Raw genomic sequence first — 17,583 nt, forward strand, 5'->3', positions numbered from 1 at the left:
GGTGTAACAACAACTCACATGTTGTGCTGTGCTTGAACGAGATTATGTATCTTATTCCCGTTTGACCAGAGTGCACATCTCTCTGTACATTTGATGAATTCATCTGAATCTAAAATAAGAATGTAAATGAATTTTGGCAAACCATCTCCACATCAGACTGTAAAAAAATCATGAACCTCTATCTTTTTAAGATGTCTTCAAATATAAAAGAAGTTGCACTAACATTAGATTTGATGACACTTCCTGTTTATGTATTCCACTCTATCAAGTACAGTCTTGTATTAAATCACTTACATTCGCTTCCCATCAGAAGTTCTGGGTTAGTGGTGGCAATTTTCATCCATATGCTGAGGTACTCCTCAAAGGCAATTCTACACACGTGTCTCGTAAAAAAAAAAAAGGAGATGGTTTGTTTACAAAGCCTATATTTTTATGATATTTATTACAAAACTAGACAGGAAAAGAGTCTGAAGATTGATGGTCTTGCCTCTCCCTTGACTTCAGCCCCACACCTTCAACAGCGTCTGTGTTTTAACGGATGAAAAAGAAAAGTGTTTTAAAGTATTGTCATCTTAATATGATTTTGTTTTAAATGTTATTTAGTTGTAATGATGTGAAAGGTAAAGTTTGTGGGTTATTCTTACCCTCCAGCTCCTGACTCTTCTTAATGACTTGTGTTGATGAGCAGCACAACATGTCATAAGCTTCCATTGTTACTAATTTATTTAGCAGCAGCCAAGAGAACAGTTGAAAATGAGTGTGAATTAGGCTGCTGTATAACAATATATGTGCATGTTGCCTGTAACCTGTTGAAATGTAAGGGAAACTGTTCGTAAATTGTCTGACTACGTTTTAACCAATTATTATATCAATACATAATTAAATATATTTTTACTGCAATAATCAGGTTTCTTTATTACTTTTAGATAGTCAGGTTTAAAGACTCACATGACGCTTCAGAAGAGATTTCGTTACCACTTGTGTAATAATATCCCGGATGCAGTTTTTGGGTCACATTATCTATTTCCATTTAAAGGTACATTTTTTAAAAAAACATAAAACCTACAGGGTATGAGCCCAATGCCTGTGTCATGAATACATAACTGAGTAAATTAATGTTAACCAAGATAATATTTATTCAGAATTTGCTGCATAAAATAAAAGAGACAGACAACTGCGCAAAACCATTTACACAGACATTCATACAGTATCAAATTTATATAACAATATCACGACAATGTCTAATTTAAGCAAGTTTACCCAACTCTTTTAAGGACTTTACATCAAAACCCGTAACGAATGAATCATTTGCACTCAATCAGTGCTGGAATAGCACATTTTACCGTTTTATAAAATCAGTTACCTGTCAGTCACAGCTGCGTCTCGTTTCACAATTATTTCATCCAGAATATTACACTCCCACTTCAGATCAGGGCTTGTTTATGAGTGCAAGTCGTTGTTGGGCAGCACGTTCACGAATAAAGCTTTCGTTGTGTTTAACTCATGAATATTAATTGCGTCATGGGCACGTTGCTCGGTAACCTTCCTGGAGCGTCAAATGACGTAATTAATATTCATAAGACAAGTGGTGACGGTAAGAGATGCGAGAATGTCTGCGCACCACCTCTTTGTGATAATGCGAGAAAATGCTGCAATTATACTTCTCGCTAAAAGCAATGTTTAAAAAAATTAAAATGTAAAAATGACATTTAACACAATCATGTAATAACAGTAGGGCCTCTTCGACCGGTTCTTTCATGTATATGCGAAAGCTGCAGGGCAATGGTGACGAGCTCCGCCAGCGCCACCTATGACAGGGAAAAAAAAAGTTATTGCTTTATAACGTTGTAAAAAAGTTTTTTGCTCGTTATGCAGTGAGACCTATGAGCAGTGCGGCGTAGTCCTTTACCGATTACAAATTTACATTTACAGTTAGCAATGCACTACATTACACAATTTTAAGTAATATAATCAGACTACTTTTTGATTGCTTATATATTACTTTTGATCTAACTCGTTTATCATTTTGATTTAATTAGGAGGATTGTGTATGACAATATAAAAATGCAGAGAGAAAGAAAATATAGTGCTATATATAATATATATTGTACTCGTTGTAATTAACAACATGAAGTGCATTAATTAAACATTGGCCCTGCATCCCAATGTGCATACTATCCCACTATCTGCCCTATATAGTATTGAAAATTACTACTATCACATAGAATTTAAGATAGAAAGTATGCACATTGGGATGCAGAAATGCAGGGTATGTCGAAAAACTCCAATCGTATTTTCTCCCTCAACTTCAAAAATCCTTTCAAAATCATCCTACATCGCTGCAAAAGTACCGACCCAGTTTTGCAAAGTGAACATGCAAAGAAGATCAAACACCCTTACCAAAAAAGGTAAAACAGTGATACAGGACGATTTCGAAGTTGACGGAAAACATGAGATGGGAGTTTTTCGACATACACTCACTGTCATGAACTGGAAAAAAACAGTCCAGGCAGAGCAAGACAAGACGAGCGTTTGACATTAAAAAGTATATAAATTGTATAATTGTTATTAAAATAACCAATCGTTGCGCTAGATAAGACCCTTCTTTCTCGGCTGGGATCGTTTACAACCGCATTTGGGTTTGTTTGAAGCCACATTTAAACTGCATTTTGGAAGTTCAAAATCAGGGCACCATATCAGTCCATTACAGTATACGGAGAAAAATGCTGAAATGTTTAACTCAAAAAACATAATTTCTTTACAACTGAAGAAAGAAAGACATGAACATCTTGGCTGACAAGGGGGTGAGTACATTATCTGTAAATTGTTGTTCTAGAAATGGAGTTCTCCTTTAAGAAACTACCGGGGTTTCATGAGCTTAATGTAAATTACACCACAAAAAAATGAAACTATAAATAACAACAATCAAAATAAAACACTTACTATAAACAGATGAAATATTTTATTTGTTAACCTGCATGTCATGTGACTTCTAGTCCTAACTAATATCAGAGAACTGTGAACATGCAAATGTGTTACTTAATTAATAAATTACTGCCGTAAAATCTCAAGTAAATTTATTATGTTGCATTACATGTAAATAAGAAAACTGTGAATTTGTGCATTTTAATGTGTTTGTAAAACAAAGGCCTTCTAAAGACAGTATAATACATGGTTAAATAACCCACTGAATGATCAATAAGTTAAAAAAAAAAAAAGTAATATGTTTATAATTTTATTAGTTGATGCAGTGTTGTAATGTTGAGGAAACACTTTTTAAAAGTAAGTTCTGAAAAAGCACTAAAAAAGAAAATTATGAATAATTTATTTCTGTTGTGTGAATAATATGTTATCAATAATATAATGTAATCAATAAAAAAGTCTGTAATATATGTAACATAATCTAATTACAAAATTTTTGGAATCTGATCCAAAATGCAGAATACGAATGAAACATAACATTTTAGAAGTATAAGTTCCATAAAAAATAAGTCATAATTTACCTGTGGGTCCTGAAAGAGCTTGTTTATATCTTTCTCATAACTGTCGATATACAGACGAACCGTGGCTCCGAAACTATCGGTCCCACTGAGACGAAAGATTATGCGAGAACCTCCTTTAAAAATGATCCGCAAACCCTACAGGGAATGTTTACATGTTCTTAATATTAATGTTGTGGTTTTATACAATTCATTATAGTAATAGCAGTATCCCTGTGACCTGTTATTTAGCTGATTTTTTGTTTCTATAATATGCTGACTCAACAAAGAGAATCCATTATAATACCTGATTTCTTGAAATGGTTCCATCCACAGGGTCACTGTACTCAAAACTGTCTGCCGCCTCCACTTGGTATTTCTTTTCCCCCACAATAAACACTTGCCCAATGAATGCCCTGTCTGAAATCATCAGCTCCAGATCCAACATCATCTCCACAGCCACATCTAAATCCACTTCCTCATAGTCAAATCTGTTATGTATAAATATGTCATCAACCTAAAACCAAATGTCTGTGTAGACTGCATTTGTAGAAGGCATCTTTTACTGATAGTACACCTGGTGTAGTAGTTCCTCCCGTAGGTTTTCCAGTGGTCTGTCATAATATCTTCTACACTTTGCTTCCTCGCTGCTAGAATGGACAGCCATGCTAGCACTGCCCAGAGCCCATCCTTCTCCCGAATGTAATCTGAACCTATGGAGAAGAAAGCAAATTTGAGGAAAAAAAAGATTCACAGAAAGGTTCTGTGGGGACCACAAATGGCTCTTCTATGGCATTGCTGTGAAAAATAGTTTTGTTTGAATGCCACGTTAAAAGTGGATACTCAAAATGCCCTTTATGTACAGATTTTATCCTTGTCCTAGCCATAGACTTGCAAGTCTTAAAGAGATAATTAATCCAAAAATTAACTCATGATTTACTCACTCTCATCAAGCCATCCTAGGTGTATATGACTTTCTTCTTTCAGACAAATACAGTTAGAGTTACATTAAAAAATGTCCTGGCTCTTCCAAGCTTTATGGGCAGTGAATGGGCGTTGAGATTTTGAAGCCCAAAAAAGTGCATCTATCCATCAAAAAAGTGCTCTACACAGCTCTGGAGGGCGAATAAAGGCCTTCTGAACTAAATCAGTGGATTTGTGAAAGAAAAATAGCCATATTTAAAACTTTATAATCTCTAGCTTCCGCTAACTGTTGTATGTGCGTTTACAAGAGAGTGGCATTTCAGCAGATGATGTAGGAGGTAGATGAACACGGTGATGCACGAGAAAGCACAAAAGGAGAGAGCAAAACAAAACACCAGTCAAAATCTCAACAGCCATTCATTGCCATTATAAAGCTTGGAAGGGCATTTTTTTATTATAACTCTGATTGCATTCGTTTGAAAGAAGATATATATATACATCTAGGATGGCTTGAGGGTGAGTAAATCATGCGGTAATGTTCATTTTTGGGTGAACTAGTCCTTTAAAATATGATATATTAATATAAAATATTTTAAAACTGTAATCTAAGCAAAGAAGGAGTTGAACAAATTTCTTGAACAGTTCTTAAAAGAACAATTTTTGTCTAAGTGAGAAGAAAATTTTCTTAAAAATAAAATAATCTGAAGAACCATTTTAAACCATAAAGAACATTTTGTGGAATGGAAAAGTTCCATGAATGCTAAAAATACATGGAACTGCAGATGCCAGTAAAGAAATGTTAATTTCAAGAGTGTAGCAAAACAAAAAAGTTAGGCATTTTATTTTATTTTATTTTTTAAATGTCATTTTCTTCACTGTAATTTCCACAGAATGTTTTGGTGTGATTGAAATGAGCTAATAGGTCATGACTTTTATTAAACACCCTCCATTGGACTTTCCTACTGACTTTGCTCTCTACAGACCTCATGCATAATATGTACACATATTTGCATTTTTTGATCATTCTCTGTGTATCTAACCTTCTTGCACACCACAACTTGTAGTTTATGTACAAACTACTTTTCAGTCATTACCTTCTTTACGTTTGAGAACAGGAAAACAAGAGCCAAAATCTGGACATTGTAGCAATCTCAGTGTATTTCTGATGAAAAATAGGATGTATGATAACCCTATTTTATGTGTGATTCATACCTGTGCCAAAGCTTTCCTCCCCACACAGTGAGAGACGACCTGCGTCCATCAAGCTCCCAAAAAACCTCCACCCAGTTGGGGTCTCATATAGCTGGATCTTGGTGGCTCTGGCCACCCTGGATAAAACAGCAGAGTGAGTGGAGATGCTGCTGGTCGTGTTAAGTGTACATCTTTAATAGTGTGAAACATTTAGGAGTAATATTCACATGTCCAGAGCGGCACTGGTGGGCATACTCCTAGCAAAGCCTCTTACTCCTGTGTGCTGAAAGTACGGAATGCAGAAGATGTTCGCAGCAATGACGGCAACTGAGTCGGAGGGGTTCACAAAGAAGCCGTGCTTCCCTAAGATCATATTACGGTCCTAGAAAGAGAGAGAGAGTGAGGCCAGGGTTAAGAAAATGTTATGCAGACTGTCACTTGAGCACTTTCGCTTGGATCAAAGGTCAGACAGCAGTATTGGTCTCAACACTTACACCGTCACCATCAAAAGCAGCTCCGAAATCATACTGTCCGCTCTTCATTGTCTCAATAAGGTCAGCAGCATAGGTCAAGTTGGGGTCTGGGTGGCAGCCTCCAAAGTCCTCCTGAGGTACGCAGTTAACGGCTGAATTTGCAGGGGAGCCCAGCTCCTCACAAAGGATCTTCTTTACATACGGCCCAGTCACTACAGAAACAATGGAAGTTGCTTTTTTAAAGGGGACATCAGATACAAAATTCACTTTTACATGGTTTTGCATATAAATGTCTCCTAGCAGTGTGTGGACACATCCACGTTAAAATGATAACAAAATCTTTTTTTTAATCCCCCAAGAACCTAAACAGTCTCAATTATTCAACCTGATCTCATGACGAAAACGTACCTGTGGGAACTTTTTTGCAAGACGCAAAATACGTGCTGCCAAGTACAGTAGGTTTCGTGACATATTCGATGTGAAATGTCCATTGAGTGGACCTAAAAGACTATTCATTATTTTTTTCCCCCAGAACAGATATGGTACGTTTTCTGTGACAATGGTTTGTATGTCACCGCAGTTCTGACTTGAAATGTGCGCTTTACCTCTAATGCTCTGTGACGTTTTAAAAATAACGTACATCTGCACTACACCTAAGCCTACCTGATCGTATGAATAAAAGCAGATGTGGCGTAAAAACACAATCATGCCATTTTAGCTTGTTTTCCGATCTCTCATCTTTCTGCTCTTTCATTGTGAATCATGTTTTTCACGGTATCATACCCAAGGATTACACATCCTAAGTCCAGTTCTGTGCCACCTGAGCAATCTTGTTACATTCGTGAAGCAAAACATTGCTGTGGAGCTGTAATCATATGTGCACGATTAGAAGTGCTCACTGTTTTACCACCTCTAGTGCTCATTTCTGTTGGAAACTGCAGTGATATGTACTTATTGGTACATATTTCACATCTTGCAAAAAAGTTTCCACAGGTACATTTTTGTCATGAGATCAAGTAGCAATTATCAAGCCGTTTTGATTTCATATTGCTTAGGCCCCATCCATGACCTTCGATGGACTGTCCTGTATTAGCATATCTCCCTTAGCCATTTGGACTTTAGAGTCACTGAGGGCGCAGTGGATTAGTTTTGTTTTTGATGGTAATGCACCACCAAATGCACAAAACACAGAAGAGAAGGGCGGGGTGAGAAGTAACTTATTATCATTTAAGGAAACATGCACCGAAAGGGGTTGCTGTGAACAGAGCGGTTTTTCGCTAGGTAAAAAGGGTGTTGTTTTACACAACCATTGAGGAATTCTAACCAAAGTGTATTGCATTTTGTGAAGACCTTAAATAATCATACCAACTTGTGGGAAATGGGCATCCAATGTCCACTTTAAGGGTGTAGTATGTAATATTTACAGCTCGTGGTTGAAAGGGGTATTGCCGTGTGATGAGTCAGCTGCCTCCCCCTTACTTATTATTGTCACCCCATCTGGTAATCGCCACCCTTCACCAGGCTCCCGCCTCTAATGTTCATTTGTGTTAGAATCTGCAGTGATATGTACTAATTGGTACATATTTTGCGTCTTGTGAAAAAGTTTCCACAGGTACGTTTTTGTCATGAGATCAGGTAGCAATTATAAAGCTGTTTTGATTTGTTTTTGATGGTAATGCACCACTGAATACACAAAAAACAGAAGAGAGGGGCGGGGTGAGAAGTAACTTATTATCATTTAAAGAAACATGCACCGAAACAGGTCACTGTGAACAGTTCTGTGCTGCCTGAACTACCAAGCAAGCTTATTATGTCCGTGAAGCAAAACATCGCTGTGGAGCTGTAATCATAACTGTGTATGAACACTCACTGTTTTACCGCCTCTAGTGCTCATTTCTGTTGGAAACTGCAGTGATATGTACTAATTGATACGTATTTTGCATCTTGTAACAAAGTTTCCACAGGTACGTTTTTGTCATGAGATCAGGTAGCAATAATCAAGTTTTGATTTTCTGAGCAGTATGATGTCATATTGCTCAGGCCCCGCCCACAACATTAGACGGACTGTCCTGTATTAGCATATCTCCTCCCTTAGCCAGCTGTACTTCAGAGCCACTGTACCAGCTGTACTTCACAGCTGTACTTCAGAGCCACTGAGGACACAGTGGATTAGTTTTGTTTTTGATGGTAATGCCCCACTAAATACACAAAAAAACAGAAGAGAGGGGCAGGGTGAGAAGTAACTTATTATCATTTAAAGAAACATGCACCGAAACGGGTCGCTCTGAACAGAGCTGTTTTTCACAAGGTAAAAAGGGTGTTGTTTTACACAACCATTGAGCAATTCTAACCAAAGTGTGTGGCATTTTGTGAAGACCTTAAATAATCATACCAACTTGTGAGAAATGGGCATCCGATGTCCACTTTAAGGGTGTAGTATGTAATATTTACAGCTAGTGGTTGAAAGGGGTACTGCCGTGTGACGAGTTAGACGAGTTAGCCCTTGCTTATTATTGTCACCTCATCTGGGTGACCGTCGATGGACTGTCCTGTATTAGCATATTTCCTCCCTTAGCCAGTTGTACTTCAGAGGCACTGAGGACGCAATGGATTAGTTTTGTTTTTGATGCTAATGCACCACCAAATACACAAAAAAACAGAAGAGTGGGCGGGGTGAGAAGTCACTCATTATCATTTAAAGAAACATGCACTGAAATGAGTCGCTGTGAACAGAGCTGTTGTTTTACACAACCATTAAGTAATTTTAACCAAAGTGTGTTGCATTTTATGAAGACCTTAAATCATACCAAGGCATCCGATGTCCACTTTAAGGGTGTAGTATGTCATATTTACAGCTGGTGGTTGAAATGGGTACTGCCATCTAAATTCAAAATACTGAAAAGAATTGTTTCTCCCGCTTCTTCCTCCTCGGATTGGACATTCACACAGGTTGCCAGATTGACGACATGCAAGAGAAGCGAGCCCAACTGACAATAGAAGGCAACAAGTCTAACACTATAAGTTGTTGAGTTGATTTATCCAAGTTTTAATATGCCTCCGCTCATAGAGCTTTCTAGCTGGATGCCGAGGCTTTTTTAGGTGTGATAGAATCTGCGATCTCTGACCCAGTTAGTTTGCTGGCTTCATTGGCTGCAAAATACTGTTTTCCGCCAACTGGCAACCCAGGGTGTCAAAATAGTATTAGATATGTTGGCAGTGGCGGAAACACACAAAGCAATACAGAACAGACATTGCGACACAATGCACATTTAAGAAGAACAATAACTGGTAAACTACGTGAACTTGGCATGTTTTCTAAATATCTGCATACATATTATGATATTTTTATTCTTTAGCACAGTCAGGGGCCAGAATTACTAACTTGAGCCAGCACAAAGCCTCTTTTGCCATTAGCATTTGTAGAAATTTCCCTTTCGGATGCAAAATTATGGGAGGAGAGTATCATGCAAGGTGATTTACTAAGGTTTGCACTAGTCAATTTACTGGTATTTGCACTATTATTCAACTCCAAAAAAGCATGTCCTAACCCATTTTGTACTTGGCATTACTTGGCATAACTTACTACTTACAAAGATCTGGTTACATGAAGCAGACTCATACCCCTAACCTACATTTGTAAGCACAGCAGTTAATCCACCTAATCAAACTTCACAGTTCAAATAACATGCGCATGAATGCAGAAGATTCCTTTAATTTCAAGGGGCTCATCAAAGTGAGATGGTGTTACTCCTTGAAAGAAGAGAGCCGTGTTTGATTTTAGTGTTATGTCAGATGGTTCGTCTTAATCATTCAGATCACTGCTCATATATGGAAACTCAATCTTGCACAGAAGCGAGCAGCAATGCAAGCCTAAACTCATCCCTGTCCAACTGGCACACATGGAAGCATCTCGGTCCATTAAGCAGATGCAGCTGCTGCTCTAAATGCTCTTTTTAAAATGTGGGAAATGGACTTGATGAAGCATTGGCTATGTTGGTAACTCAGTGGCTATATCAGTCTGTTTCTATATCAGTGGAAAGAAATATGGTTCCTCACCTCCATGCATGGCATCTAGACGGATTTGTATGTGGTTGTCTCCTGATAGAAGCTCCTTTAGAACAGCGAAATCGAAGATGTTCCTTAATGAGTTGGCATAGGATTCAACTGGATCCACAATTTCCACTGCATGACAGAATATCAATAGGACATGCATCCATTCTGTTCATTAAAAAATGCCATACTTTTGAATCAGAACTCAGAAGTTGCAAATGTTGTCACCTGTAAAAGGTTTAAATTTGTTCTCCAGGTCGAAGGACTGCTTTCCAATAGTCCCCAGATCGACTCTTAGTTCAGGACAGATGGCAAACTCCTCTATGGTTCTGCTCAGTTGGAAGATTTTATTTGTGACAGCCTCTGGTGCTGGACCTGTATGAGGGAATTATCAATAACTCAAACAAAACAGTTCATTTAACTATATGTTTTAAGGTTTCTCATTGCTGTGTGTGTGCGCACTTGGATGGGTTAAATGCAGAGGACCAATTTTGAGTATGGGTCACCATACTTGATAATATGTCATGACTCACACTTTCACTTTCACTAAGACTGGGGTCTACCTTACATTATTTGATCTGTCAGGAAGATTCAAATTTCACCCCAAATATATATCTAAATATATATATATATACTACCGTTCAAAAGTTTGGGGTCAGTAAGACTTGTAATAGTCTTTAAAGAAGTCTCTTATGCTCATCAAGGCTGCATTTATTTGATTAAAAATATAGAAAAAAAAAACAGTAATATTGCAAAATGTTTTTACAATATAAAATAATGTTTTTTATTTTAACATACTTTAAAATAGAATTTATTCCTGTGATGAAAAGTTGAATTTTTATCAGCTGTTACTCCAGTCTGAAGTGTCACATGATCCTTCAGAAATCATTCTAATATGCGGATTTATTATTAGAATGATCAATGTTGGATAATATCAACAGTTGTCCTGCCAAATATTTTTTGGAACCTGTGATTTTTTTTTTCAGGATTCTTTCATGAATAACAAGTTTAAAAAGTACAGTGTTTATTCAAAATATAAATATTTTATAACAACTTTTAATTATTAACTTAATACATCCTTGGTGAATAAAAGTATTAATTTCTTTAAAAAAAAAACCCAAAAAACAAAAAGAAACAAAAAAATGTACTGACCCCAAACTTTTGAACGGTAGTGTATATATATATATATATATATATATATATAATATAGAATTAAATTGTATTTAAATTGTGTTTACACAGACACACACACAGGTTTGTTTTTGTGAATTGTGGAGACTTTCCATAGACTTCTATTGTTTTTATACTGTATAAACCATATTTTCTATCGCCCTACACCATCCCTACATCTAATCCTAGCCCTCACAGGAAACAGTGCACATTTTTACTTTCTCAAAAATGTGTAAAATGCAGAAAAAATTGTAATACTGTGTTAAAAATGAATTACAATTTAATGTAACTACTTTTTATTTTAATGTTGTCAAAGCTAAATTTTCAGAATCATTACTCCAGTCTTCAGTGTCACATGATGCTTCAGAAATCATTCTAATATGCTGATTTGCTAATGTTGCTCAAAGAACTTTTTTTTTTTAGGATTTTTGAAAGTTCAAAAGAACCGCATTTATTTGAAATATAGTTTTTCGTAATTTTTAATTTTACTTTATTGAATGCATTTTTTACTACTTAAAAGTTTCTTAGAAATTCTTTAAAAAAATCTTATTGACTCCAAACCTTTGCATGATGTCTGTGTGTATACATATACGGGTCATTCTACAGAATTGGTTCAAAGTCAGAATTGGAAACGTTTTGGAAAAAATATGCCTTTTTCCAATGTATGTATGTGTATCTGTGCAAATTGTATAATATCCAAGGTACACATTTCTAGCAATTCTCATGTTGTATTTTCAGAAAGTTTTGGAATATTTGTCCTCTCTCCAAATATGTCACTACCGAAACACAGTAATATATAATTTCACGAGTTCGCCTGCCCATCCAGTCCTAATGGGCAATGGTAAACAAACTTGGCTTGCTGTCCTTAATGGAGGCTCGAACCTGAGGCTCGACTTGAGCGCAGAGTTCAGCCCCACCCCCACCCCCCGCCCCGCCCCCGCCCCGTACTCACATTAATGTTTTGGTAGCGGCCACATCACATTACAGAATTTGAACTTGCCTACTAAAACACTAATAAAACATAGTAAAATATTAAAAAATTGCATAACTGTACTAAAACTTTGTTTATTTCCCCCAAATTATGTGTTCCCTTTTGTCACCACCTTCAACAATGAAGATATGTTTCACTATGTTTCTGTTTCGGTAGTGATAATTTTAGATACTTTCAAATCTAGCTCAAATATGCTAATCAGCATATGGTTACTAGCACTAGTTCTGAACAGCTGTACACATATAAAAGCTAAATGTTATGGAATAACTCCCAAAAAAGTGTGCTTAATTGCAGAAAAAAGGTGTTTGGTAGGGACTTTTGTTAAAGTTACACACAGATTTTTCATACTTTTGAACACGTTTACCTCAAAGTAATGGGACCTCTCTACTTACCATTTAGTTATGAGAGAGAGTGACACATAAATATTTCTTGATCATAAATGTATGGGTGTAGTTAAAATCAGTCTCCACTAATGGACTAAAACATACACTGTTTCGATAGTGACATGAAAATGCAGGACACTTTTTTTACATAACGTATCATAATTTACAGAGAAAAATAAAATAAATCATGATAAACTTTAAAAAAAAAACAATAGAAAAAAATGCAAAAAATGATTTCTATATCATTTTCATAAGTTGAAATTTAGGGGTTAGGGTTTGGGACAGCCACCTCCCAATTGAAAGTACCCAATAAATGATGATTGAATATATATTAAACTTACTGATATTTTAAATATTATTTCAATAGATAATAAAAAGTCTATCTTATATAGATTTAGATTATGGGATAGCAGTTTGCACATAAGTTTAAAATGTATTATAAATATAGTAAAATATACTGTGGTAGAGTTAATCAATATGGGCTTTTCAATGACAATATTATTTTACTTTTGGTTAAAAATGTAATAAATTAATTGTGTTAATTAATGAGAATTAACACAGAGAATACGGAGATACACAAATAAACTCTAAAGTAAAATGTGGTATGAATAGAATAAGAGAATAGTAAGGAATTTAAGCAGAATCGTGCTGAACTACCATGAAAACAAAGTCACTTGGAAACAATTCTTTATCATCATAACTTATGCCTCATTTTATATACATATCTTATTTTTGTCACTGATTTTTGGGTGAAATAAGACACAGACATCTTTCCTTCATCTTCATAATCACATCTGAGCCATTTTACCTCCATTAGCAGTATTGAATTTGATGCCAAAGTCTCCGTCAGGCCCTCCAGGGTTGTGACTGGCTGTAAGAATAATGCCACCAATAGCTTTGATCTTTCTGATCACACACGACACAGCCGGCGTCGACATGATGCCATTCTGACCGATCACAACACGACCCACCTAAAGAAATTCATCAGCCCACGATAAATTAAAGGAGAAGTCCACTTCCAGGATAAAAATTTACAGATAATGTACTCACCCCCTTGTCATCCAAGATGTTCATGTCTTTTTTTCTTCAGCCATAAAGAAATTATGTTTTTTGAGGGAAATATTTCAGGATTTTTTTCCATATAATGGACTGATATGGTGCCCCGATTTTGAACTTCCCAAATGTGGTTGTAAACAATCCCAGCTGAGGAAGAAGGGTTTTATCTAGCGAAACGATTGGTTATTATCATTAAAAAAATACAATTTAAATACTTTTTAATCTCAAACACTTGTCTTGTCTTGCTCTCCCTGAACTCTGTGTATTCTGGCTCATGACAGTATGTTGAAAACTCCAATCGTATTTTCTCCCTCAACTATCAAAATCATCCTACATCGCTGCAGAAATACCGACCCAGTCTTTGCAAAGTGAACATGCATAGAAGATCAAACACCCTTAACAAAAAAGGTAAAACCTTTGTTTTATACAGGACGATTTTGAAGTCGAAGGAGAACATGAGATGGGAATTTTTCGACATACACTAACTGTCATGAACCGGAAAAACATTTTTTAGGCAGAGTGAGATAAGACGAGCGTTTGACATTAAAAAGTATAGAAATTGTATTATTTGTGAAAATAACCAATCGTTTCGCTAGATAAGACCCTTCTTTCTCGGCTGGGATCGTTTACAGCTGCATTTGGGATCGTTTGAAGCTGCATTTACACTGCATTTTGGAAATTCAAAATCAGGGCACCATATCAGTGCATTATATGAAGAAAAATCCTGAAATGTTTCCCTCAAAAAACATAATTTCTTTACGACTGAAGAAAGAAAGACATGAACATCTTGGATGACAAGGGGGTGAGTACATTATCTGTCCATTTTTGTTCTAAAAGTGGACTTCTCCTTTAAAAACCATATGTAACTGGTAATCATTTTAGGAAACAATACACAGATTTGGTAATACTTCATTGTGATAGTCCATATAAGAAATTCTGCTGACTTTAAGTAACTTTGCAAGTATATGTCTATTTATTCTAACCCTAACCCTAAACATTACCTAGCAGTCTACTAATACTCTAATGAGAGTTAGTTGACATGTAGTTGCAAAGTGCCTTATAGTTAGTAGAATCTATAGTGGACTATTAAAATAAAGTGTGACCACATATTTCAGCTGGAAATAATAGTGTTATAATAAACTCTCTGATATGTCTAGACTTTCGATTGCATATAACACCAGAAAGGAGGCCAAAATTGAGCACAACTCTAAAAAGTGCAGAGCGGTAATAGTCTTCACCAGATCAACAAATGTAACTTTGTGTCTGTGCCAGATCTAATTGGCAAAATTAGAAATCTATTAAAGACCGTGTCACCATTTGCTTGCAATGTGCCCTAAATGTACCTAACAATTGTGTCAAGAATAAATATCTTTTGTGGCAAATTTAGAACTGGAAGGCGACCAGAGACAAACCAGCTCCATTAGAGCTTCCTTACCATCAAAATATAAGAATATACAGTGCAATTTACCACAAAAGATACAGGTGTTAAAATGCATTTGAATGACAGGTGTCTATAATGATGATATGTGTGAAATATTATTGGAGTTACTTACCACTTCTCTGTAACTATTTGTGAAACTGACTCATTTCTGAGTGAAAATTGTTTATACACCAATTTCTTTCAGCTTAGTGGTTCCTTGTAAGAAAACAAACTGTAAGAATCGCAACTGACCCCGTTAGCAGCAGCCATCTGCACTATGACCTGTATGGCAGTTGAATTGAAGTAGCGTCCATCTCCACCCACCACCACAGTGGAGCCCTGCCTGTCCCGCAGGTCAATGGAAGAGAAAATGCATTGAATGCAGTTGTGCAGGTAGTTCTTTTTAGACTGGAAAACATGGGTCTTCTTCCTCAGGCCGTTGGTTCCAGGCCTCTGGTCGGGGTATGGAGAAGTAGGCAAAGTCAGCACTTCCAAGGGACTTTCGTTCATTGCTCCAGTCTGTTAAGAAAGTGTGAAGGAGAAGCTGTTAGCTCCTCTCAGAGGAGAGAGAGAGAGTGACTAAGTCGGGACGAGAAGGAGGAAAAGCCTTGTGCCCTTATGGCATTCCCCAGAGTTGGATTGAGGCCGTTAACGGGCTAAAAATAAACTTGGTAACCGAAGACGGCTTGTCACACATGTGCATGGGGATCACTGTCAGACAAGCTTGCCTCCAGAGGCCTGATGAGGCAGATGCATAAGATGGTCAGCGAGGCCTCATTCATGTGCGGTATTTACCTAGCATTTACTCAGACGCTAAATAGAGCTGATGCTGAGTGAATAAGCCCGGGATGATCTGCCTGTAAACATTACATGAGTTGTTTTGACTTATGCTACTGTAAATCTCCCAGGATCATTCAAGATTCAGCGGCGTATGAAAAACGTGCCATGTTTGATAGCTGGATGGCGTTTGATGACAGTTGGGGGGTTTGGGTTTTGACTGCAGCACCTCTAAAATCCTTCATCCAACACAGGATGAAATTTCTGTGTTGATGTGTTGATTGTAACAGGTGGTTCAGCTGGCTCCAGAATGAACCGATTAAAAAAAGACTCAGGGTATGTTCTTACTGCAACAAGACCAGGTCAGCTGGGAGAAAGAAAGAAAGGAAGAAAGAAAGAAAGAAAGAAAGAAAGAAAGAAAGAAATCTTTTTTTCTAGAAGAAAAAGAAGTCTTTTTATGGAAATAAAGTATACTTTCACTTTATTAATTTCATTCCTACAGTTGAGGTCAAAAGTTTACACCCCCCTTTCAGAATCAATAAAATGTTAATTATTTTACCAAAATATGAGGAATCACTCAAAATGCATGTTATTGTTTATCTAGTACTGACCTGAATAAGATATTTCACATAAAAGATGTTTATGTATAGTCCAGAAGAGAAAATAATAGTTGAATTTATAAAAAAAAGTTTACATCCCCTTGATTCTTAATACTGTGTTGTTACCTGAATGATCCACAGCTGTGATTTTTGTGTTTAGTGATAGTTGTTCATGAGTCCCTTGTTTGTCCTGAACAGCTGAACTGCCCGCTGTTCTTCAGAAAAATTCTTCAGCTCCCACAAATTCTTTGGTTTTCCAGCTTTTTCGTGTATTTGAACCCTTTTCAGCAATGACTGTATGATTTTGAGATCCATCTTTTCACACTGAGGACAACTGAGAGACTCATATGCAACTATTACAGAAGGTTCAAACACTCACTGATGCTCCAGAAGGAAACATGATGCATTAAGAGCCGGGGGGTGAAAACTTTTTGAATTTGAAGATCAGGGTGAATTTAACTTATTTTGTCTTCTGGGAAACATGTAAGTATCTTCTGTAGCCTCTGAAGGGCAATACTAAATGAAAAAATATGATATTTATGCAAAATAAGAAAAATGTATGTCTCCATTCTGTTCAAAAGTTTTCACCCCCTAGCACTTAATGCATGTGTTTTCCTTTATATAAGACAGTTACAGCCTTGGTACATGAAGCCTCGGGAAAATATGATATCCCTGTTAGTAGGGATATATAAACATAATCATTTATCATTCTGTAAATAATTTAAAGAATAAATTTTTTTTTAAAAATGCATAGAAGATTTCTGTTGCCCAAATGGCACCAATTTGTGTGTAGAATAACCACAACTGTATGTACTATTGTGGTGCACTTTAATTGTAATTTTGGCAATGTTGGCATTGCTCAGCAGAGGGCGATGCTGTGTCAGCTATGAACTTCATTGGAAGTATGAACCTCTCTCTCTCTCTCTCTCACTGTGTATGATCCGCTGAAAATTCTTCTGATTTTACTGCTATTTTTACCATTTATTAGAAATCCAGCAAATGATAAGCCATCTGATCATTTTGAATACATGTTTAAAGGAATTATAATTTAGAATTTAATGTTAAGAAAA

The 17,583-nt window shown here is 36.4% G+C and overlaps 1 protein-coding gene across 3 annotated transcripts; it reads right to left on the bottom strand.

Moving 5' to 3' along the window:
* Positions 1–54: 54 nt before the first annotated feature.
* Positions 55–16,245, bottom strand: LOC127180606 (phosphoglucomutase-1). Of its 3 annotated transcripts, none has more exons than XM_051134769.1 (14): positions 15,390–16,245; positions 13,470–13,632; positions 10,346–10,492; positions 10,124–10,249; positions 6,089–6,279; positions 5,822–5,976; positions 5,616–5,731; positions 4,057–4,192; positions 3,787–3,970; positions 3,504–3,638; positions 1,364–1,808; positions 645–716; positions 295–524; positions 55–109 (listed from the first exon to the last, which is right to left on the bottom strand). In XM_051134769.1, exons 1-11 carry the CDS (start codon positions 15,645–15,647, stop codon positions 1,719–1,721), a joined length of 1,701 nt encoding a protein of 566 aa, XP_050990726.1. In that variant the 5' UTR covers positions 15,648–16,245; the 3' UTR covers positions 55–109; positions 295–524; positions 645–716; positions 1,364–1,718. The 3 variants fall into 3 exon arrangements, with proteins under 3 accessions (XP_050990726.1, XP_050990736.1, XP_050990718.1); XM_051134779.1 differs by having other exon boundaries at positions 645–806; XM_051134761.1 differs by having other exon boundaries at positions 645–806; positions 949–1,808.
* Positions 16,246–17,583: the final 1,338 nt, after the last annotated feature.

Source organism: Labeo rohita, chromosome 2 (assembly GCF_022985175.1).
Source record: "Labeo rohita strain BAU-BD-2019 chromosome 2, IGBB_LRoh.1.0, whole genome shotgun sequence".
Classification (NCBI taxonomy): domain Eukaryota; kingdom Metazoa; phylum Chordata; class Actinopteri; order Cypriniformes; family Cyprinidae; genus Labeo; species Labeo rohita.

Bases quoted from the DNA above. Each gene is read 5' to 3' on its own strand.
- LOC127180606 (XM_051134769.1), bottom strand. From the start codon at position 15,647: ATGAACGAAAGTCCCTTGGAAGTGCTGACTTTGCCTACTTCTCCATAC. The intron at 6,280-10,123 runs GTGAGGAACCAT...TTGTTTCTGTAG, and splicing joins TCTAGATGCCATGCATGGAG to TGACTGGGCCGTATGTAAAG. The intron at 3,971-4,056 runs GTGTACTATCAG...TATACATAACAG, and splicing joins GGGAGGAACTACTACACCAG to ATTTGACTATGAGGAAGTGG.